Source organism: Canis aureus, chromosome 1 (assembly GCF_053574225.1).
Source record: "Canis aureus isolate CA01 chromosome 1, VMU_Caureus_v.1.0, whole genome shotgun sequence".
In the NCBI taxonomy this organism is placed as follows: domain Eukaryota; kingdom Metazoa; phylum Chordata; class Mammalia; order Carnivora; family Canidae; genus Canis; species Canis aureus.
Genome location: NC_135611.1, coordinates 81,828,708 through 81,854,122, shown reverse-complemented (window position 1 = coordinate 81,854,122; position 25,415 = coordinate 81,828,708). Strand labels below are relative to the sequence as shown.

Here is a 25,415-nt window from a genome sequence, read left to right as displayed (position 1 = left end):
GAGTCATATGCCCCACCTGAGCATATGATTGAGCCAGCCAGGCACACCTGAGTAAAGAAACAAGAACTTTATAGAGGGAAGAGATCAGGCAAAAACATGAAAGCCTTGCACACCCACTCCAGAGGGACTTGCGATAAATCTGTTTCCCTGCAACTTCTGCATACCGAGGCTCATTCTCCTATTTAGTACATTTTTGTCAATTAAGATGGGATTTATTACCAGAGAGGTAACCCTTCAGTTGTTTTTTAAAGCTTTTAAAAAAATTATGATCAGTAATGATCTCCAAGGAACTACAGCACAGTTGACCCTTGAACAATGCAGGAGTGGGGGTGCTGACCAGCTGAAAATGTGCATATAACTTTTGACTCCCCCAAAAGCTTAACTACTAATAGCCTACCGCTGACCAGAAGTCTCACCAATAACAACTGGTTCCCACATATTTTATACAGTACAGATATTACATCCATGTTCTTACACTAAAGTAAGCTGGTGATAAATATATATACATACATATATATATGAAGAAAATCATAAGGAAAATGCGTGTACTGTACCATATTTAGGGGGGAAAAAAGCCCATGTGTAAGTTCAAACCTGTGTTGTCTAATGGTCAACTGTAAATGAAGAAACCATTCCTGGACAGCCCCATGAGTGGACACCACGTATCTACACCCAGGAGGGCAAGTCTGAAGAAGAATTTTTCTCCAAATTTTTAAGAGAAGAGAAAATGTCTAATTTCTAAGCATACTGGGCTGAGGCACTGGTCCCTTGCCCACCTGAATAGTCCTCTGAGTTTCCCGAGAAACATCATTAATCCTGAGACGAATTTGGAGCTCATTTTTCATATTGATAACTTGATGCCTTTACTTTTTTTTTTTTTTAAGTGTCTCCCCTGGAAGAGCTGGGTGGCAGCCAAGATTGCTATAGACACCAGTAAATGGGTTAATCCTCCACTAATTAGCTAATGTAACTCTGCTCCTCAGAGAAAAGCCTGCTCTCAAGAAATACAAGATGTAATTTGGTCATGGTGACTGCCTAATCCTGGGCAGCGTTCTTTACTGGTTTACTACCCACCACCTAGAAGCAAGAGAGACATCTTTCTATGAGGTCAGGATATCTCGTGAAGGGTAAGGAAAAGACCAGGGGAGGCCGATGGTATCCCACAGAATGCAGCCCCACCTCACAAAGAAGTGAGAATGATGGCTCTTCTCACTTTCTGGGCAGATAGGGTTAATGCCATTCCATGCAGCTAGCACTACGGCGGCTCTGCAGAGGACACAGAATGCCTGACCAGGGGGGTCAGGCCAGATCTAAGCACCTGGCTCCACTCCCCACCCAACTCAGTTAGGGACCTAACTTGGGAGCACCATGGACTGGGAAGCCTGTTCTCAGATACTTCTTAGAAATAGTACTGCTCAACTTTGGCTGTCCATTAGCACCCCCAAGGGGCTTAGAGAAGACACCCCCGATTCAAACCTAGGAAACACAAGTCCCTACTGTGAGGTCCAAAAGATGGTCTGTTTTTAAAATTCCCCAGGGGATTCCAATATGTAGCCAAGGCTGAGAACCAATGCTTTTGAGTGGTTCCACCCTTGGCAATATAGGAGATTAGATCCCAGGCTCAGCCCACACCCACCCCAACTATATCAGGACCCACGTGCCAGGTTCCTCTTAAACATCCCCCAGGAGGGAACCTGAGTGGCTCAGCAGTTGAGCATCTGCCTTCGGCTCAGGGTGTGATCCCGGGGTCCTGGGATCAAGTCCCACATCGGGCTCCCTGCAGGGAATCTGCTTCTCCCTCTGTTTCTGCCTCTCTCTGTGTGTCTCTCATGAATAAATAGATAAAATTAAAAAAAAAAAAAAAAAAAAAGATCCCCTGGGAATTCTAGTGTGTATCTAACTTTCAGAACCAGGTTTCCAGGCCAGCAATTCTCAAACTTCCATGTGTATTTGAATTACCGGAATCTTGTTAAAATACAAGTTCTGAATTATTCAGTGTGGGTCGATTGACTAGGCACGCATTTCTAACAAGCACCCAAATGATGCTGGTGCTACTACTACTCCATAGACTACACTTCAAATAGTAAGACAGTTTAACCTATACAAGAGTCTAATGCCAGAGCGGCTGGCTTTTTGCAAACTGCAGAAACAGGTCTTTGTTTTCCATAGCTACAAGCATACCTCATTGTCACACTCAGCCAGGACCTGGTCATATTCACTCAGAGCAACCAAAAAAATTATGGAGGTGACACTCTCAAAGCAATGAATCCACTTCCGTCTTTCAGATCGCTGGCCACCAACATCTACCATCCTGTTGGATAGAAACAGCATTTCAAAGGTCGGCATACATGGCTCTTTGGAGAAAAAGGACAGGAATCATTATATTGTAGAAATCAACACTCGTTAGGGTCCTCAATAATTTTTTGAGTGAAAGGGGGTCTTAAGATGCAAGTGTGTGAGCACCACTCCCTTTGGCAGAGAGGAACCCTAGGTGTTTCCTAGCAAAGGAAGCACAGAATGTAAGTGAAGTTACTGAAGAGAGCAGCAGAGGTCACTCGCGGGGAGCCTGCTCAGGGACACTGGTTTGGAAGCTGCTGCATTGGTCCAGACAGAAAGCACAAGCATCCACCTAGGTGTCGCTCCAACCACTGTAGAGTGCCAGGACACTAGACATGCGAGGGACAGAGAGGCGGGCAATCCTCCAGGTCCACCGGCTGCCTCCAGGCCCTCACCCTGCCCATTTTTCACCACTCCTCAGATTTACCCATGAATCCTTTCTGCATTACATGGATGCTACCCCTTCTGGCCTACAAGGAGCTGCAAGTTTCCTCTGTCCTGTATGGCAATCCAAAGGCTTTAGCCCGGGCTTTGGGAAAGACTAGAGAGAATCACAGCCCAAAGATGGCTCGTAAGCTCCAATGCTCCAGGAGGCAGGCAGTTCATGGAAATGGTCAAGTAGGCACCTTCGAGAATGCTAGGGACCCCCTCTGGAGGGCTGACTGGTATGGAGCTGCAGCCAACCGCTGCTGAACAGAAGTGCAGGCACACCGCGACCAGACCCTCAACCTTTCAAGAGGAGCTAAATATCAAATGCTGTAAGCACAATGGACCAGTTCTAAGACTGGCTCAAAAGCTGCTTAGAGAACAGCAAGGGGGCCAAAGAGAATAATACATCTGTGGACCAGAACCAGGTTTTGTTTTGTTTAAAGATTTTATTTATTTATTCATGAGAGACAGAGAGAGAGAGAGAGAGAGAGAGAGAGAGGCAGAGGCACAAGCAGAGGGAGAAGCAGGCTCCATGCAGGGAGCCCGACGTGGGACTCGATCCCAGGTCTCCAGGATCCTGCTCTGGGCTGAAGGCGGTGCTAAACCGCTGCCACCAAGGCTGCCCAGAAGAGCCAGGTTTTGGAAGCAGCAAGCCTCGCCGATTCTGAAAAAGGTCAATGTCATAAATTCATGGGCACCCACATGTGGACTTCCAAGTGGCTCAACCAGAGGACTCCCCAGTGCCACAGTGCTCCGGAAGCCCTGAGATGGAACGGGGTTTACAGACAGAATCCAGCATGGCAGGATCGGACCTGCATCATCTTGACTAGAAAAGCATAACATAATAACTGATGAGCAGGGGAACGAAATACGAAAATGCTTTGAAAGTGCTGTGCCTCTGTACCATGTCCTTCACTCTGTGCCATAATTAAATGCAGTGAAGATCTACTAAAGTCATCCTAAAAGTACTTCTTATATTTGTATGTGGAAATTCATACACTTTTGGCAGTAGTGTACATATATGTGTAGCATATATACACACACACATATAATGTAATTTTTAATACACTTTTTGTACTGATTCTTTGTTTTTTCTTAACAGATAAATGTTAGAGAAGGGACTCTAAGGGAAGAGAAATATTCAAGTTTAGGGAAAAGACATCAGTATTTCAACTCATAGTTACGGAAGTGTGTGTGTCTTACACATAAGGGTCATTCCAGACTTCAGTAAGGAGACTTCTGTTCTAAGGTGAGTTCCTCTCCATTCTAGGACTTGAGTCCTCTTGTAGTTCTAAACATTGCATGATGGAGAGCGCCCTATGGCTCTATGAGACAGACCACTTTAGGAATAACGCACTTAAGAATCCATTTGGTGAGGGACGTCGGGGTGGCTCAGCAGTTTAGCGCCTGCCTTCAGCTCAGGGTCTGATCCTGGAGTCCTGGGATCGAGTCCCACATCCGGCTCCCTGCATGGAGCCAGCTTCTCCCTCTGCCTCTCTGTGTGTGTCTCTCATGAATAAATAAATAAAATCTTAAGAAAAAAGAATCCATTTGGGGGCTACCAAGGCCACACACATTCCAATGTCTTACCGAAAGATGATGTTTTCCAAGTCAAACGGATACTCGATGATGCCAGTTGTGGGCACTCGGACACGAAGCACGTCTTGCTGTGTTGGCACGAATGATGGCATGGCGATCCGGTCAATGTCCGTCAGGTAACTGGGATATCAGACAGCCAAGCCCAAGACTCATTTTAGAAATGGGAGAAACGACCATCCCACTCCAGGGGAGACACCCCAACTCACAGTGCCCCCACTCGGCTTCGTGGATTCCATCAGTGCCTTTCTGGAGAGGTGGCTCTGGACCGGGTCTGTCCACCCCAGCTATGAGTGTTGGGGAGAGGATATGGATCAGGAGCTTCCATGAGGCCTCCGGGAAATCTATGAGTCAGGCCATGTCTTCACGCAGCTCTAAGCTTTCTCTCTCCCCAGCCGGTGAGGGACCCAGCAGGTCAGAAGGAAAGGATGTTGGGGTGGGGTCTCTGACCTCTCAGCTGCCTCCCCCCTCCCAACACTCACCCCCATCCCCCAACATTATAGAAAGTAGATGCTGTTCCTGAAGGCTTTGCTCAACGAATTTTAGTTTCTATGAGAATCCGAGGGTATAAAACAGGCCAATTCAAAGTCCCTTCAAAACAACAAGAAAAAGTTGACGGCTTGTTGGGAAATTACACATCTAAACTAAGCCAAAACTTGTCTCGGATTATTTTTGGCTGCCTATTAAACGCCTAAGCTGAAAACAAATCACTTTTTCTGCAGTAAAAGGAGAATACACTTTGTTTTATCTCTTAACTGTAAGATCTTATAAAAGCCGTTTCTGAGTAGAAGAACTGTAGCCTCGGCCCTGGCCAGTGACGGGGTTGGTGACCCAGGGCGTCCCGCACAGGAGGCTTGGCCTCGCCGCCTCCCAGGGCTGCGGGGCCGCAGGTGGCATGTCGGGGAGCCCGGGGGTGCAGGCAGGGGGCGCAGCAGGTGCCGGCTGGGGAGGCCGCCCTGGACTCCGCCGCTCGGCTCGGGCACCGCTGGGTGTCCGAGGGCCCCTGGCTCCGCCGCAGCTCGGCCCCCAGCCGTTGCCCACGTTCCCCTCAGGGCACTAGCCCCGGATTTCTGGGCTCCCCTGAATCTCCAGCGGGTCCAGCGGGGCTCTTGCAAACGGATCTCCAGCGGGGGCCCCGGCCAGTCCCCAGGACCCGCCCGGCAGCCCTCGCCGACCTGGAGCGGCCTCTCGCTCCGCAGGGCCAGGGCAGCCCCCCACCCCCCCCCCCCCGCCCTCCCCGGGACGCTGCCTTCCTTCTCGGCTCTCTCCGGAGCTGACCCAGCACTTCCCCGGCTTGCTACTTCCTGTTGCCACTTGGCTGCTCTGCTGCACCGAGAGGTTCCCGCACTCAGACCTGTCGTGCCAAGCCCGGGTCAATGGCACTAAACACTCGGCCTGGGGGCCGCCCGCGGGGCTCGGCGGTCTAGCGCCGCCTGCAGCCCAGGGCGCGATCCTGGAGACCCGGGATCGAGTCCCACGTCGGGCTCCCTGCAAGGGGCCTGCTTCTCCCTCTGCCTGTGCCTCTGCCTCTCTCTCTCTGTGTGTGTGTCTCTCTTGAATAAATAAAATATTCGAACAAAAAAGCCCACTCAGCCTGGCACTAGCAGCAAAGGGAGGCCACTGAAACTGCAGGTGAGAGCGCAGGTTTCCCTCCTGCCCACTGCCGTGTTGGGACGACTGGGGTGACCCACGTACCCACACCAGCCCCGAGGGCAACCCCCAAAGGGAAGGGGGTGGGATTCTGGGGCCCACAGAGGATGCGAGAGGACGCGGGGCAACGGGGGAAGAGCCGAGCTGCAGAAGCAGGGAGAATCGCCTCTTCACGAAGGGGCACGACCCATCCGTTTGTCCAGTGACCTAGCGGAAGGACGCACTGCCTCCAGAAATTCTTAAAGCAACCAAATTCTGTGACCTCCGTGTGCACGCAGGCCCATCTATTTCATTTTACCTTAGGGAGCAAGGATTTGAGGCTAGAGCTTTGTGAATCAAAAAGACAGGGTGTAGGCCTTCCCGGGGCGTCGACAAGCAAAGGGAGGGCTCGCGGCCTGGGCGGCCTCCCCGCGCCGCGCCTGCGGAACCCGTGTTGCCCACGAGAGGGCAGCACCGGATCGGCCACCGCCGCGGCCTCGGGCTCCGCGGGTCTCGAGTCTGAGGTCAGGTGGGAGCGCGGCTGATCCCGCGGGCGCCGAAGGCCGAGGGGAGAGGAGGAGGAGGAAGGCCGGAGCCAGGGAGCCAGGGGCAGCGGCCGTCCGACTTCAAGTCAGAAGATTTCAGCGCCCCAAATGAGATGAGGCCCCTTAAAGGGACCCCACGTTTGATGGAGCTTCTCAGTGAAAAAGACAGAGGCGTGGAGAAGGGCGAAGGACGGAGATGTGGGGCGGCCCCGGTGCTCAGGCCGCGGCGAGGCACCCCGGAGCCCGAGGGCGACGCCGCCCCGCGCCCCGCGCCCCTCGCCCCGCGCCCAGTTTTGGAGGCAGCCGGCTGGGCCCCAGCGGGCAGCATCTTGGGGGCCAGGCTCCCCGGGGGCGCGCCGCGTACTCACTACTTGGCGGAGTCGGACAGCTGGTACTCCCTCCTCCTGTCGTAGCACTCCTGGATCCCCGGGTCCCGCCACAGCTGCTTGATGGCCTCCACCTGCTCCCCGGAGAGGGCCACCACCTTGTCCACTTCCACCTCTCTGATGAGCTGCGCATTTTCCTACGCGAAGGAGAGAGAACCTTGCATTGGGCGGAGACGACGGAGCGCCCCGTGGTGACCCGGGGACAAGGCCCCCGGCCTGTGGACTAGGTTAGATCTCCGTCCCCCCGTCCCCCCGTCCCCCAGTCCGTCCCCCCGCCTCGCAGCTGCAGCCATCGCCGGTGCAGGCGACGCGGCCGCTTCACCCAGACCGGCCCGTCCCACCAGCACCCAACACCCACATGTGAACAGAGAAACCCAAGGGCAATGGGGCGTCAGTGTCCTTTGAAGGTCAGCATAGCGGCAGGGCAACGTGGAGGTAACCACTTTCCTTGTCCTGGCGCGTGCACCCACCTCGGCGCAGCGGGAAGCGCGAGCCTCGCCCCCGAGAACAGACCGACACTAGCATCGCCAGCCAGGTGTGTCGCTCGGCTTGCTTTCTCCTCTCTTCTTTTTTTTAGAAATAACTTAGTAGAGTCTATTCCTTATTACATCAGTTTTAGTTCACAGCAAGACTAAGAAAGTACAGAGAGTTCCCATTCAGTCTGCTCATTTATCGTCATACATCACTGATAAAACCCCTTTCCAGGCACCCGGGTGAGCATCTCAGTAGCTGAGCATCTGCCTTCGGCTCAGGCCAGGATCCCGGGGTCCTGAAATCAAGTCCTGTGTGGGGCTCCCAGCTCAGCAGGGAGTCTGCTTTTCCCTCTCCTGCTCCCCTGCTTGTGCTCATTCTCTCTCTCTCTCAAATAAATAAATCTTTTTTAAAAAGACTTTATTTACTTATTCATGAGACACAGAAAAGCAGAGACACAGGCCGAGGGAGAAGCAGGCTCCCTGTGGGGAGCCTGATGTGGGACTTGATCCTGGGACTCCAGGATCACCCACGCATCCCTCAAATTAATAAAATCTTAAAAAAAAAAAAAAAAAAAAAGATGTGGAAAGCCACTCCCATTTCAACCCCCAATGCCAATGATTGTCATAATATTATATTTATTATTACTCCCATTAAATAACTATTGCTCTAATACTACTGCTCCATTATTACAGCACTTAAGATTATTGCTGTAATTATTACTATTATATCAGTTATCATTTATTGCCCACTTCCTGTGTGCCAAGAGGTGTATACACATTATCTCATTTAATCGATGTCAGGTTAGCATGGGGCCAGAAATCTTGCCAAACCCAAGGTAATGAAAATAGTATGATTACCTTACATCCTCAGCATGTCTGTGTGTTGGCCACAGAGATCCCACATCCCATCCCTTGGCTGCAAGTTGCACAGACAAGAGAATCCTGCTGAGACAGAGAGAGGAATTCGGCCCTCCTCTGCTCCCCCACCTTGCCACATCTCAGGGCAATGACATCACACAGAGCTGGCTATTTGCCAGCAGCTGTGAGTCGGCAAAGCATCTGTTTGGCAGCTGTGATCTGCACATGTGTATATGGTACTCCCTGAAAAGTTGCTCATATCTTGCATTATTCATCCTCATTAACAATCCAACAGGAAGCTGGAGAAAAGGGAGATCGTAGAGATTTACTCCACTCTGGGGCTAGAAAGGAGGGTTGTGATGAAGTCCACATGGCTTTGTACCACTACCCATCAAGAGTGGATATAAACTCTTCCCCTGGACTGTGGGATCATTGGCAGGGAGAGGATCCCAGCTGTAGAATCTCCAACAGCTCTTGGCATAATGGGTTAGTGGGAAGTACCCTGGATGGGGAATAAGGACCCTGAGTTCTCCTAGTGCCTTTGGGATGTCTAAGGACCCCAAAGGGTATGGAGGGACTCTGACTTGCAGTAGACCTCAGTATCCTTAGAAACCCAACAATTAGGATCTGAGTTTGGAACCAACTGAATTCAAGGAGCCTAGACGTACATATTCCACATTTAGAGTTCTCCCAGCTAGGTCTCACCTACCTGTCAAGATGGTTCTTTTTATTTTGAAATAATTTAATACTCACAAAAATGTGGGAGAAATGGTACAAGAGTTCCTCTGTGCCTTTCAGGATGGCCCAAATGTTGACAGTTTATGACCATGCCTTATCATCCATCCCATCCCGCCAAATGTGTGCCAGGCACACATGTACACAAAGACCTTCTGCCTGAAGTATTTGAGAGGAAGTTGCAGACACAATGCCTCTTTACCACTCAAGACTTTGGTGTGATTTCCTAAAAATGGGACAGTGGACCATAACATCATAGGATAATGACCAAAACCCAGAAACTAACACAGACACAATAATGTAATCGCTTCTTGAAACCTTATCCCAAGTGTGTCCATTGTCCCCTTAATGTCTCTCCTCTGCCCCATCTAGGGTCACATAATGCATTGACTTGCCTCTCTGTGATCTCTCTCTCTGGAAATGTTCTGTGGTCAGGAGTCATTTTGTCACCCAAATCCAGAATGGCCTGACAAAAATATGCAGAGGGCTGGTAGGGCAAGTGGCACAGCTGAGGCCCCAAAGATCATTCCAGGAAAAAATATTATGATGGGCAGGGAGGAGTGAGGAAGAGAGTGACCTGTCTTTAAATAAATGCAACTGGTATATGGAATGACTTCTGTACACTGTGAATGACGTCTGTGTGTTACAGAAAGTGGGGTTTTGTGCCTATTTCCCTGTGGCTTGGCTAAATACTTTCATGCACAGCAGGACCATGGGCAGTTGGATGAGCATGTTCGAAGCTCCTGGAGAGCGCACAGCGTCAGAACAGAGGCTCCTTCTGGATGTGGGAACAAGTGTCGTGTTGTGTGAGACTGGCTCCTTGAGCTGACAGTCTAAAATGGCGATGGCAGGAGGACCCCAAAATCAAGTCCTGCAGGCCACTCTAAACCTACACCTATTTATAGAGCAACTACTCCTGATGAAAAACCAAGGGCTGGGGCACCTGGGTGACTTAGTCAATGAAGCATCCAACTATTGATCTCAGCTCAGGTATTGATCTCGGGGTCGTGAGTTCAAGCCCCACATTGGGCTCCACACTGGGCTCCATGCTGGGTGTCGAACCTACTTAGAACAAAACAAAATAAAGAAACAAAAAATTGACAGCTGACTGGACGGCTTCTGCACAACAAAGGCTAGCGAGGCCATGTAGAGAACAGCAAGAGAGACAGAGACACATTAATGAGGGGAAGCCCACCCCGACGCTGCCAACTGCAGTGGGGAGAGGTAGTACTGGGGGACCAGGAGCAATTATCTGCCCTGGAGCACAGAAAAAAACTGTACTTTGAAAGAACAACTAGTTATAAAAGATCCAGCCTCCACAAAACAGCAGAACTGTTGGAACTCTCTCTAGGTGGGAGGGGTGGTGACCACAGGTAATATTTGCCCTCCACTTTCATATCCAGACAGGAGCAGAGTCCAGAGGGCATGGCCACCCTGCTACTCAGGGAGCCCCAGGCCGCTAGCCCACCCCAGGCGTAGCTGCTCCCACCAAGGCAGCTCCAGCATGGTGCCCACCAGGGCACCTCGAGTCAGCACCCCCCACAGCTCCAGCCATCGCATCAAGGTGACCCAGGCATGAAGCACACTAGAACACACCAGACTTGCTCCACCTTGGCCCCAGGTGGCTTGCTAGGCCACCCCCATCCCAGAGCACTCTTGGACCTCCTGGCTCATGTCTGCTTTGCCTCCAATTCCCCCACCAATACAGCCCCTGTGCTAAGCACCCTGAGACACTCTGTCCCCTGTGCCTGTCTCCATTCCAGCTGCCCCACCAAGGCACCCTGTGACTGGAGCAGCCTGAGACTCCTGGCCCCCATCCTGCCTTTGTTTACCCTTCAGGGTGCTGTGTGCACAAAGAGCCCCAGAACACCCCAGCAAGTTGCCATCCTCAGCCCAGTTATCCCACCAGGGTGCCCACTCCTCTGAGCACTCCAGGCCAGCCTGGCTTCCACCCATTTCAGCTACTGCTGTCCTGCCTAGGTGCCCTCTGTGTGGACAGCCCTGGGATAGCTCTGGCCATCTTACCATGGCACTCCAGTAAGGAGGGCCCCAGGACCCCAAGCACACACCAGACACAGCTCCCACGAGCCAGCCCAAGTCCCAAGGCACACACAGTCTACATAAGGCATGACCATACACAAGACCATTCCTGCAAGTTCAGAAGTAGCTGTTCTGCCTAATTCAGAGAAACAAACACAGAAAATCAACCAACACAGGGAAGCAGAGGAATATGTGCCAGATGAAAGAACAAGACAAAAGCACAGGAAAAGAACTAAATAAAACAGAAATAAACAAAATGCCTGATGAAGAATTTAAACTAATGATCATAAAGATGCCTGCTGGACTAGAGAGAAGAGTGGAAGATTTCAGTAAGAGCTTCAACAAAGAGAAAATATAAAGAACCAAAGAGAAAATATAAAGAACCAATTGAAGTTGAAGAACACAATAACAAATAAAAAATACACTTGAGGGAATCAACAACAGATTAGCAGATACAGAAGAACGGCTCAGCCAGCAATCAGGAAGACAGAGTCATGGAAAGCACCTAAACTGAAGAGCACAAAGAAAAAGGAATTTTAAAATGAAGATAGTTTAAGGGATCACTTAGAAAACATTGAGTGAAAAACATTTGTATTATACAGGTCTGAGAAGGAGAAAAGAGACAAAAAGGGGGAGAAAACGTAGTGAAGAAATAATAGATAACTTCCTTAACCTGGGGAAGGAAACAGATACCCAGTTTCAGAAAGCACAGAGTTTTCAATGAAATGAACCCAAGGAGGCCCATAATATATTAAGTGTCAAAAGTTAAAGAAAAAGAATTTTAAAAGCATCAAGAGAAAAGCAAAAAGGGGAAACCCCCTAAAACTATTAGCTGATTATTTTTTTTTTAGCAGAAACTTTGCGGGCCAGAAGTGGCATATATATTCAAAGAGTTGAAAGGAAAAAACCCTACAGTTAAGAATACTCTATCCATAAGATTATCATTTAGAATTAAAAGGAGACATAACTAATTTCCCAGACAAAAGTTAAAGGAGTTAATCACCACTAAGCTAGCCTTACAACAAATGTTAAAGGGGCTTCTTTAAGTGGTAAAGGCCAAAAGAAGAAGAAAATTATGAATTAAAAGATGTAAAGTATGACAACATATACATAAAACATGGAGGAGTAAGTAAAAAGGGTCTTTTACAGTGTGTTTGAACTTACATGACCATCAACTTAATACAGACTGCTATATACTTAGGCTACTATATATGAACTTCATGGTAATCACAAACCCAAAACTTATGATACACAAAAAATAAAGAGAAAGAAATCCAAACATGACACCATAGACAGTCATCAATCATTAGCAAGAAGAGAAGAAAGGAACAGAGACTCACAAATCAACCAGAAAAGTTAACACAATGGCAATAAGTACATACCTATCAATAATTAATTTAAATATAAATTGTATAAATGCTTCAATCAAAAGACACAGCAGGGTGAAATAGATTTTTAAAAATATGACCTATCTATATTCTACCTACAAGAGACTCCAGACCTAAAGACACATATAAACTGAAAATGAAAGGATGGGAAAAGATATTCCCCGAAAATAAAAGTGGAATGAAAAACCTGAGGTAGTAATACCTATATCAGACAAAATAGATTTTATTTTTTAAAGATTTATTTATTTTAAAGATAGAACACACGCAAAAAAAAAAAACACACACACACACACATAAGCAAGGGGGAGGGGCAGATGGAGAGGGAGATTCTCAAGCAGACTCTGCTCTGAGTATGGAGCCTGATGCAAGGCTTGATCCCACAGCCATGAGATCATGACCTGAGCCAGAATCAAGAGTTGGCCACCCAAAAGAGCCATCCAAGTGCCCCTGGACAAAATAGATTTTAAAACAAACACTGTTTTGTTTTAGTAAGAGACCAGGGCACTACATAATAATAAAAACATCAATCCAAAAAGGGGATAAAACAATTATAAATATATATGCACTTAATATTGGAGTGCCTAAATATATAAAGCAAATATTAACAGACATAAAGGAAGAATAGGACAGTAATACAATAATAGATGACTTTAATGCCTCACTTACATCAAAGGAGAGATCATCCAAGCAGGAAATCAATAAGGAAACAGTTTCTTTCAATGATACACTAGACCAGATGGACTTAACAGATATACACAAAATATTCCATCCAAAACAACAAAAAAAACACGTTCTTTTCAAGTGAGCATGAATAATTCTCTAGGAGAGATCACAAGTTAGGCTACAAAACAAGTCTCATTAAATTTATGAGTAAATGCATATCATGCATATTTTCTAACCACAACAGTATGAAATTAGAAATCAACCAAGGAAAAAAAGGAAAAAAAAATACATGGAGGCTAAACAATATGCTACTAAATTGCTAATGGGTCAATGAAGAGAAATCAAAGAGGAAATCAAAAAAATGCATAGAGACAGTTGAAAATGAAAACACAACAGTCCAAAATCTCTGGGACACAGCAAAACCAGTTCTAAAGGGGTAATATACATCAATATAGATCTACCTCAAGAAACAAGAAAAAGCTCAAATAAACAACCTAACTTTACCCTAAAGGAACTAGGAAAAGAATAAGAAATAAAAAGTTTAGTATACGGAAGAAAATAGTAAAGATCAAAGCAGAAATCAATGAAATAGAGACTAAAAAAATATAATAGAAAAGATCAGTGAAACTAAGAGTTGATTCTTTGAAGATAAACACAATTGATAAACATTTAGCTAGCTGCAGGAAAAAAAAAGAGAACATGAATAAAATCAGAACACAACCAACACCATAGATATACAAAGGATTATAAGAGAATACTATGACAAATTACATGCCAACAAATTGGACAACCTAGGAGAAACGGATAAATTCCTTGAAACATACAATCTTCCAAAACTGAATTCAGGAAGAAATAAAAAATCTGAACAGATCAATTACCCAATGAAATTGAACCAGTAATCAAAAAACTCCCAACAAACAAAACTTCAGGACCAGATGGATTCACAGGTAAACTCTACCAAACATTTAAAAATAATACCCATTCTCCTTTAGCTATTCTAAAAAATAGAAGAGGAAGTTTTCAAATACATTCTACAAAGCCAGCATTACTCTGATACCAAAACCAGAGAAAGATCTTACAAAACAAAACAAAACAAACAAAGCAAAACAAAAAAACTTACAGGTCAATATCCTTGATGAACAGTTTCAAACACCCTCAGCAAAACAGCAAATCACATTCAACAATACATTAAATGGATCATTTGCCAGAATCAAGTGGATTTATCTTGGGGATGCAAAGATGATTCATATTCAAAAATCAATCATTAACAAAATGAGGGATAAAAATAATATAACCTCATTAGAGGCAAAAAAGGCATTTGATAAAAGTCAATATCTATTCATGATAAAAATTCTCAATTACGTAAGTTTAGAGGGAACATACCTCAACGTAATAAAGGCCACATATAAAAACCCACAGCTAACAATATACTCAATGGTGAAAAACTGAGAGTGTTTCTCTAAGATTAGAAACAAAACAAGGATGTCCACTTTCACCACTTTCATTGAACATACTACTGGAAATCCTAGCCATAGCAATCAGGCAAGAAAAAGAAAAGGTATCCAAATTGGCAAGAAAGAAGCACAACTATTTGCAGAGGACATGATACTGTATATAGAAAGCCCTAAAGACTCCATCAAAAACTATTAGAATAAGTACATTCAGTAAAGTGGCAAGATGCAAACTTAATACACAGAAATTGGTTGTGTTTCTATATGCTAACAACAAGGTCGTAGAAAGAGAAATTGAGAAAAAATGCCATTCATAATTGTGCCAGAAAGAATAAAATACCTAGGAATAAACTTAACCAAGGCAGTGAGAGACCTATATTCTGAAAACTCTAAAACAATGATAAGATAAATTAAGGATGACACAAATAAAAAAGATATTCCATGATCATGAATTTAAAGAATATTGTTAAAATGTCCATACTACGCAAAGCAACCTATGCATTTAATGCAATTCCTCTGAAAATACAAACAGCATTTTTTCCCCACAGATTTGTATTGAATTACAAAAGACCCAGAATAGACAAAGCAATCTTGAAAAAGAACAAAGCTGGTATCACAATCTCAGATTTTGAGATATACTACAAACCTGGGATAATCAAAACAGTATGTATGGTATTGACCCAAAAACAGACACATAGATCAATGAAACACAGTAGAAAGCCCAGAAATAAACCCCTGCTAATAGGGTCAATTAATCTATGACCAAAAAAGGCAGGAATATGCAATGGGAAAATATAGTCCCTTCAATACGTGGGGTTGGAAAAACTGGACTACTACATGAAAAAATATGAATCTGGACCCCTTTCTTACACTTTACATAAATTTAAAATGGATTAAAAACCTAAATGTGACACCTGAAACCATAAACATCATAGAAGAAATCACAGGTGCAATCTCTTTGACAATGACCTTAGCAACATTTTTCTAGACATGTCTCTTCAGGCAAGAGAAATAGAAGTAAAATTAACCTATTGGGACTACACCAAAATAAAAAGCTTTGGCATAAGGAAGGAACCCATTGGTAAAACAAAAGGGCAATCCACTGAATGAGAGAAGATATTTGCAAATGATATATCCAATAGGAGGTTAGCATCCAAAATAGATAAAGAACTTATATAACTCAATACCAAAAAACAAGTAATCTGACTAAAAAATGAGAATACCTGAATAGATTTTTTTTTCAAAAAAGATATACAAATGGCCAGCAGACACACGAAAAGATGCTCAACATCACTAATCACCAGGAAAATGCAAATCAAACCACAATGAAGTATTACTTTACACCCATTAGAATGGCTAGACTCAAAAAGACAAATAACAAGTGTTGTTGAGGATGTAGAGGAAAGAGAAAGAATCTTGTGCATTGTTGGTGGGGATGCAAACTGGTGCAGTCACTATAAAAATAGTATGGAGCTTCCCCATAATTTTATTTTATTTTATTACTTTTTTAAAGATTTTATTTACTTATTCATGAGAGTCACAGAGAGGGGCAGAGACAGGCAGAGGGAGAAGCAGGCTCCATTCAGGGAGCCCGACGTGGGATTCGATCCTGGGTCTCCAGGATCACGCCCTGGACTGCAGGCGGCGCTAAACCGCTGGGCCACCCGGGCTGCCCTCCCCATAATTTTAAAAATAAAAATACCACATGATCTAGTAATTCTACTAAAATGTAATTACCCAAGAAAATAAAAACACTAATTCAAAAAGATAAATGCACTCCAATGTTAACTGTAGTATTATTTACAATAGCTAAGATATGGAAGCAACCTAAGCATCCATCGATAGAAGAATGGATAAAGTAGATGTGATCTACATATACAATGGAGTGTTATTCAGCCATAAAAAGGATGAGATCTTGTCATTTGCAACCAACCATATGGATGGACCTAAAGGGTATCGTGCTAAGTAAGTCAAACAGAAAAAGACAAATACTATGATCTTACTTATGGGTGGAATCTAAAGAAACAACACAAACAAAAAGCAGAAACAGATTTGTAAATACAGGGAACAAACTGATGGTTACCTGAGAAGAGGGGCTGGAGGAACGAGCAAAATGGGTCAAGGGGAATGAGAGATAAAGGTGTCCAGTTAAGGAATGAATAAGTCATGAGAATGAAAGGCGCAGCACAAGGCATGTGGTCAATGGTATTGTAACAGTGGTGTATGGTGACAGGTAGTTGCCACATTTGGCAGAACATAACATGCAGACTTGACAAATCACTACACTGTGCACCTGCAACCAATGTAACATTGTGTGCCGACTATACTCCAATAATAAAATAAAAACCTTGACTTCATCTCATGAAAAGAGGAGAAGAGAAGTCAGAAGAGAATCAGGTTTAGGGAAGTGTTACAACTTGTGTAGGGGACATGCTGAGTTTAAAGTGGCCAACATTTAAGTGGAGATGTCCAGGCAGCAGGTGAATAAAATGGCTTTGTAGTTTGTAGGAGGGTCCTAGGTTAGAGTAGCATATTGAGCTGAAATTGCCTAACACATTTGTTTCATTAAAAAAAAAAAAAAAAAAAAAGAGGGACACCTGGGTGGCTCAGTGGTTGAGTGCCTGCCTTCGGCCCAGGGCATGATCCCGCAGTCCCAGAATCGAGTCCCACGTCGGGCTCCCTGCATGGAGCCTGCTTCTCTCTCTGCTTGTGTCTCTGCCTCTCTCTCTGTGTGTCTTTCATGACTAAATAAATAAAATCTTAAAAAAAAAAAGAAAAATCTCAAAAGAGTATTATAGGAGCTATTCAGTAGATGAAGAAACATGACCAGTTTCCTAAACACTGAGTTCCTATTTGGCATTCCTTCTTTTTCTTTCTCAAACAAAACCACCATTTTCACTGCTCTGAAAGAGGAATATAGAAAACAGATGTCCTACATGTGTGTTTCACTCAGAAATTCCCAGGGTGACCATGAAAGAAGCTGCTCATGAAGAGGCGCCTTGCTACTTTCACGCATGGATCCATGGCTGCCTGGGTGACAGTCCCTGTGGAGCCCAGCAAGCCCCTCTGGCTGGAATTCAGGGCCCAGCGGGCAGCCTTGTTCTCTGCCAGATTCTTACTGGGAGAGCTCCTTACACCATTAACCTCCCAGGGCTGCGAGGCCCAGAGCTTTCTCTGTAAGACTGACTTTCTTACTAACTATGGCAGATTCTTCTGGGAGCCAGAGTTCTTTTGTCAGATATTCAAGCATTTTCGATAAGATGTATACTAATATATTCTGTACAATAAAAATCTAGTAATAGTTCAAGCGTCTACTGTCATACGTGGCTCCTGTGAACTTTACAAATTTTGTGACAAGATTAAAATAAAATGTATGATTAAAAGGAAAGTTCCCTGTAACATAGTATTGCTGATTTTTGTACAATCACCGCTAGTTTTGGCATCTACATCAAAATCCAGAGTTGCACCTACATATTAAACAAAATATTAAACAAAAACTATGAAGTAAAATTTAAATGCTCCATTACGATCAGTTTTTAAAGCATCTCAAACATTGTGTTATAAAGAAAATGCCAGTCAATTATGCTAGACAGAATTTTTTTCTTTTTTTAAAGAATGAATTTATTCATTTATTCATGAGAGACATGGAGAGAGAGGCAGAGACAGAGGCAGAGGGAGAAGCAGGCTCTCTGAGGAGAGCCTGATGCGAGACTCGATCCCAGGGCCCCGGGATCACAACCTGAGCCAAAGGCAGACACTCAACCACTGAGCCACCCAGGTACCCCAAGACAGAATTTTTTCTATAGAAAAAGAAAGAAAGAAAGAAAGAAAGAAAGAAAGAAAGAAAGAAAGAAAGAAAGAAAGAAAGAAAGAAAGAAAGAGAAAGAAAGAAAGATGAGAAACTTCTATTTCTGGTAAAGGACAACTAGGAAATTTGGATCAAGTCTTCCACTATGGACAGCTAGAAATGATAAAGTATTTTCAAAAATACACCTGGAAATATCATAAAACTAATGAAATAGTAAATAATTCCTGGGCAGAATACAGATAGGGAAGAATGGCATCTAAACAGCTGACCCAGCATTTGAGAAGCCTTTCTCGCGGGGGCTTCTGCTTATTCTGGAAGGGGTAGTACCAAGGTGGAGCAGCTCCTTTTTCAAGGTCACGGGACTAGGGATTGAAATTCAAAGGTTAGCAAGAGCCAAAGGCCCTCAGAAGCCCTCCGGTTCTGAGTTGGGACCCCAAAGGGTAGCCGTTAGGGGGTTGCAAATCAGCATGAACTCATCACAATCAGAATGGAATATCCCCAGACACCTGGCAGAAGAAATAGAAATTCTTTTTTGGAGTCGAGAAGATAATATCTTCCTTACCCTCAAATTATTTTTTCACATGTGTCCACCACACGGACAAAAATAACCAAGCATAGAGGTTCCAGAGGAAGAGGTTAGGGATTTATCAGTTGCATATAACAGCCAGTGCTCATCACATCACGTGTCCTCCTTAATGCCCGTCACCCAGTTCTCCTGTCCTGCCACCCACCTCCCCTCCAGCGAACCTCAGTTTGTTTCAGTGTCTAATTGAGAGATAGGAATATTTTAAATGAGAAAAAGGGTTAGAAAGAAATAACAAGGGCAGCCCAGGTGGCTCAGTGGTTTAGCGCCGCCTTCGGTCCAGGGCCTGAACCTGGAGACCGGGGATCGAGTCCCACATCAGGCTCCCTGCATGGAGCCTGGTTCTCCCTCTGCCTGTGTCTCTGCCTCTCTCTCTCTCTCTGTCCTCATGAATAAATAAATTTTAAAAATCTTTTTTAAAAATCTCAAAAAAAAGAAAGAAAGAACAATTTTAAAGTTCTATGTTATTAATAACATAGGCTCAAACTAGATAGGGCAAAATTTCTTAGACCTAAATGGCAAAGGAGACAAATCTTACAGGAAATTTTTTAAGTTTTTTTTTCATTTTGATTCCAGTATAGTTAACATAGTTATATTAGTTTCAGGTATACAATGTAGTAATTCAACAATTCTATACATTACTCAGTGCTTGTCATGACAAATGCCCTCCTTAATCCCCATCACCTATGTCACCCATTCCCCCACCCCCCTCCCCTCTGATGACCCTTAGTTTGTTCTCTCTAGTTAAGAGTCTGTTTCTTAGTTTGCATTTGTCTTTTTCCTTTGCTTCTTTGCTTTGTTTCTTAAATTCCACATATGAGGGAAATCATGTGATTTTTTTTCTCTGACTTATTTCACTTGGCATTATACACTTTAGCTCCATCTACATTGTTGCAAATGGTAAGACTTCACTCTTGTTATGGCTAAGCAATACTCCATGGTATATTCCAGGGTGTATGTGTACCACATCTTATTTACCCATTCATCTATCAGATAGATACAGGGGTATCAATAGTCATAATCTGGCTATTGCAAATAATGCTGCAGTCAACTGTAGTGTGTCCATATTCCTTGGGTAAGTACCCAGTAGTGCAATTACTGGACCAAATAGTAATTCTACTTTTAATTTTTTAAGGAACTTCCTCACTGTTTTCCATAGTGGCTGCACCAGTTTGCATTCCCACCAACAGTGCATGAGGGTTCCTTTTTCTCCACATCCTTGCCAATGCTTGTTTCTTATCTTACAGGAAATTTTAACATAACTCAGTCAGTAACTGATAACATTGAAAAAAAATCAGTAAAGATACAGTCAATTCAAACATAATGGTCAGTAAATTTGACCTCAGGGACACATGTTGAGTCCTATATTCAATGAAACTGTAGAACATATGCTTCTTTCAAGACACCTGGAATATTTTCAAAATGACTCTTACTAAGATTTCACATAAAAATTTGGCTGTCCAGCTTTTTTGATCCAATTCCAGCTCCTTTGGCAACTCTTGGCTCCTGCAGGCACATATTTTCCATTGGCCACTGTTGCCATCAGGACACCCCACTCACTGTGCAGGCACTTGAATAATTCACCCGTGGTCTAAACCTACCCAGAGAACCCAGAGTTCTCCTTGTAGAGAAGAAATCTTCCACCACACTCAGAATGGAAATTAAGCTTTCCTAACTCAATTCAAAATTCAAAAGAAGTCTTTATTTCTACTCCAATATTTGTCTTCCTCTTTCTCCTCATCTTTTTTTTCCAACAAAAATAAGTAACAGAATTCACTGGCCACAGAGTGTTAGCACAAAAGGCCAAGTTACTTTATCTTTTCCTGTCAGTCAAAACTTGAGTGAGTTTCACTAAAAAGGCTCTTTGCAAAGGCTCCTGCGATAAATTACTTTGGCACAAACATCTGTAGGTACAATGAGTGTTAATGATACAGTTGAGAGATGCAATCTGTGGCCTTGTGCTGTGTCAACTTGGCTCAGCTGTAACGATATTTCCCAGCACTCCCTTCTTTGTACGATTCTGGGTTAGGTTTGGCCACAAGAGGAATCTGAAAGAGCTTTGGGAATCGGAGGTGAAACACAGCCATTCTGCTCTCAAGGTCAGAGCTCTGCTTCAATCCGCGCTGTGACTGCTCCTCTGCTCAACTTCAGTGGTGTGGGCAGCAGCTGGGCCCTTGGCACCCCAGCTCCAGCTTGGAGCTTCTCCTACGGCTTCTCCAAATCCTGGGGCAGCTCCTCCATAGCGAAGTTAGCCTAGAGCTATGTATTGGCCCAAGGCAAAGGATGGCAGCTTCTCCTACAATCACCTGCGCTGTCAACATAGAGATGGTGAGAGACACATGCACGTTCCAGTTCGTCCCTCTGGGCTTCCATTTTGCCTTCATGGGTTTGGTTTGTCTTTGCTCTGCCTGCTTCACATCCATTTCTCCTGCCCTACTGCCAGCCCTGCTAACCAACCACCAGATAGTAGACGGAATAGCCTTCTAGCACATTCTTCAAAGCACCACAAGTCACATTCAGTGAAATCCTGACAGTAAATCCATTATTCCACATCACTCTGAGTGACTGATTTCCTGATCAAACCCAAATTGATGCACAGAATCTTCCATTCTGGTCCATTCAATTCTTTTTAAGGGCAAAATCCCCTCTAACCTCAGGTTCAGATGGTGATAGTGGTGTAGGTCTCAGTTAGGGTGACCAAAACGCCCCAAACTCAGCTGGGCTCCGGCAGCCAGACTCGGTCATCTTTCAGGGCACAGTATCCCACACCTGCTCCATGTTAGATCCAGACCTGCCATCTGGGAATGTAAAAAGGACCGTGACCCTGCCCTTGAAGATTTCAGCATACAGCTTTGCCTGTTGTGTGGAAACCACATGAGATCCCCACACAAAGGCTAGCAGACAAAAGGAGAGATTTCAACTGAGGATGAGGGAATGAGGGAGGGGATGAGCTAACGTTTCCCACCAGGGTGGCCTGATATTTGTAAAGAGAAGGGGGCTGCTGTATCCCCTTCCTGCATAAATGTGGACTCTCGAACCCTTGCCAAAGACAGCACTGTGAGAGGGTGTGGACCAGGCCAGCTCTTTGCTGTATCAACTTTTACATGGCATTTTTCCCCGGAGATGCTTTGGAAAGCATCCGAACCCCCTCAGGTCCTAGGGTAGCTGTACATATTCGGGGAGAATTTACCAGTGGCATCTGGAGGCCTTCCCTCTGAACAAGAATAAGTATGTTCGGCCAATGGAAGCTACTCTCAGAAAAATCACTTGTTTTGATGCCAGGTTAACTGCATGTGTCCAGGGGCCTGTATTATGCAGCAAGATGGGATTTTTTTTTTTTTTTTGGTTCCTGTCACCATCTTGTTCCTGGCCACCCTGCCCCAGTTGAGAGAAGTTCTTTTAGGTATTTTTTAGCACATCAAAATTGTGTGGAGAGACAGTTCACATTCTCAAGAGGAAGAATTGTCTCCTCCAGGCCTGCACCCATCTGCGGAACCTGATGGGAGGCCCAGCAGCATCCATGCCACTCTCCACCCAGGTGCTCCCAGATAAAGCCAGAATGACTGTGGCCAGGTCCTGGATGTTGGGAAGGCCACGACCTGCAGGGAAAGGCAGAGTAGCATAAGGAGAGAGAATAGAGAGGCAGGGCCTGGCCCTAGACCAAAAGATACCGCCCACCGCCACCCACCGTCTGCAGACCCCCTCACAGGAAAGGTAACAAGTGCTTTGCTCCTCCGTGAACGCCTAGCACCCTCTCTGCCTCACACATTCTCAGAATCCCTTCACCACAGTGATCTCTCAAGGTTTGGGGGGTGGGGGGCTACATGTACTTGGGTAATAAATCAGGGTAAACTCCAGCCCGGGGCCAAATCCGGCTCTGCCCGGTTGTGTAAGTGGAGCTCAGCAGGAACACAGCCTCGGCCCGTCGCACTGGCTGATTTCACAACCAGGCCAGCAGCGGGGACTTGTTGTGACAGAGCCCGTATGGCCCACGAAGCCTAAAATTCTTACTCTCTGACCCTTTACAGAAACTGACTGCCGAGCCCAGGTGTAGATGGGTAGTGTCTAATTAAGTGCGTCCAAGAACCTAACCACCTCATTCATTGAGTCAGTGGCCGTGTAATTGTGAAGCACTCACTCTTTGCCGGGTAGGAGGCCAGGTCTGCGTCTACAACCATGACAAGAAATTTCACATCTATGCAGGAACAATGGTAACCAGTGTACAGGACATGGAGAAAGAATCCTCTGAACAAAAACCCTACTTATTTAGTGTAAAAAGCATGAGAATCCCACTGAGGAAAACCCCCCCGCCACGTCTTCAGAATTTTCTTTTGGATTGTGGACCTGGCCTGAGACTTGGAAGCCTACCATAAAATACAACAAAAACACCACCCAGTGGAAAAAGCCGGAATTGATTCTGATTCCGACTCCTTTTCCCCAAATTTAGAGAATGTTTCCTTTTTTTTGTTTTGTTTTGTTTTGTTTTTGTTTTGTTTTCCTTCGTGACTCCCTTAAGTGGGCTATTTTATTACGTGCTAGTGTCTTGAGATGTGATATTCTGCGGTCTGTTTTTGTACAGTCTACGCTGTGCTGACCAGCCTGGGACCAACAGCCAGATGTTTCCAGAAACCCTCCAATCTAAGACAAGCAGGCTGGCCCTTGAGTGGACAGTCCCCATATTCTCCCTGGGGCACTGCAGACATTCAGGAGAAGCCAGTGAAGGGGGAAGGGAGGGAGTTTCTTTAAGGCAACTCTAAAAAATAAAGAAGATTCATCCCCTCCCCCCAAAAAAGTAGGTTTTCAACAAATGCAAAAGCAGGGAAATGCCAGCTTCTTAAGTTCAGCAGCACCAGTCAGGCAAGTACATCCAAGGCTGAAGGACGAACATTAAGAAGGTTCTTCCAATGATCCTGACCAGAGCCTTATCTGGACATCTCTCTGTCTCTCTCTAAAAGCCAAGTTTAGGCCCAGGCATAAATCTAGAAATTCCTTGTGTGTGCCTCATAGTGATCAGATACCCCCTCCTCCCTGCCTGGACAGGAACATGAGACACAGCAGAGAACATGGAAACTTAGCAGGATTATAGAGTCCCACCGGGACCGCCTGGAAGCTAGGGCTGGGCAGAAGGACATTCCGTGTTCTGGGGCCCTTTGCGCCCTGAGGGCTCTTGACCCAAGGACAGCAGGATTCTGGGACTTGGAATTCAGGTTCCCCGCTGTTCGGCTATAGAAATGGCCCTTTATGTCTCCATCCTGGGTTCTTCATGCTCACTGGTCTTGAGCCCTGATTTATAAAATGGGAGACCCCACATCAAGATTAGAGGTTCTTTTTTGTGTCTACACATTTCTGTTCATGGGCTTCAAGTCAGCCGAGCAAAATATAAACTGCTCAGCTCAGTGCAACCCTGCCCATTAATAGATGGTGATGATTCTAACCTTGCCCTTCCTGCCTGTCTTCCTGAATGCCTGGTGCTTCTGCACCACCCTGAAATAAGGCAGACATCCAGCTGGTCCTCACTATTCATGGATTCTGGATTTGTAGATTCCCCTACTCGTTAAAATTTATTTGTAACCCCAAATCAAAACTCACAGTGCTTTCACAGCCATTTATGGGCATGCACAGAGCTGAGAAAAATTGGAATTGCCCGATGCCTACGTTCCCAGCTGAGACAGGCACCAGCTTCTCGGCTCAGCTCTCATACTATAAACAAGTGTCCTTTTTGCAGTCAATTTAGTGCCATGTTCTTGGCACTTCTGTGCTGTGTGTCAGTGATTTTGCTGTTTCAGAGGGCCCCCAGGACAGTGTTGAAGTGCTATCTATGTTCCTAAGCATAAGAAGGCTTGGATGTGCCTCATTCAGGCAGGAGGGGACTCAGGATATAACTTCAGCTCATCGACCAATAAGGATCTTTAGATCATTTCATCCTATGCTAGGATCTCAGTTTTCTCATCAGGAAAAAAGGGTGGGCAGGTGGCAGGGGGAGGTCTTTTCAATATCAGCATTCTACGGTGAAGAATGTATCTGATTCTATGGCTTTGTAAACATTTCATCTTGTGGACGCCCTTCTTTCAGAGTATAAAGGAAAACTCACTCTTTCTAGGAAAAGCAATCACTGTAATTTCCAAAGGGAGAATGAATGAATTGCACCTAGATGAGCACATAGGGATTGCCTCCATTAAAGTACATGGAACACACAGTACAGAACTGCAAAAGATGACAAGAGGACTTTTCTGCTCCAGAGACCCAGGGTCATAGCCATTTTGGGTTGGCCTTAAAAATCCTCAGCATGAACAATGTGTGATCCCATGTCTCCCATGTCTTACCTATCTTCAAAATAACCAGGAAGGCAGCATCACAGGCAGTTATCTCAAAAGATGTTATCACCCCAAACCACTTTCCATTCTTACCACACGTCCCTCAGCAACGTGGATAGCTCTGGAAAGGGCCAAATGCCTCCAAGTCATCAGCTACTCTTCCAGCTATAATATGAGACT

The 25,415-nt window shown here is 45.2% G+C and overlaps 1 protein-coding gene across 1 annotated transcript in view; it reads right to left on the bottom strand.

The window, feature by feature from the left end:
- The window catches only part of LOC144318865 (guanine nucleotide-binding protein subunit alpha-14), a 184,958-nt gene that overhangs the window by 2,936 nt on the left and 156,607 nt on the right, over nt 1–25,415 (bottom strand). The window contains exons 3-5 of the mRNA XM_077906305.1: nt 6,905–7,059; nt 4,357–4,485; nt 2,182–2,311 (exon numbers count right to left, since the gene is read on the bottom strand). Of these exons, the coding sequence (XP_077762431.1) occupies nt 2,182–2,311; nt 4,357–4,485; nt 6,905–7,059 (414 nt within the window). The remainder of the gene's footprint in view (nt 1–2,181; nt 2,312–4,356; nt 4,486–6,904; nt 7,060–25,415) is intronic.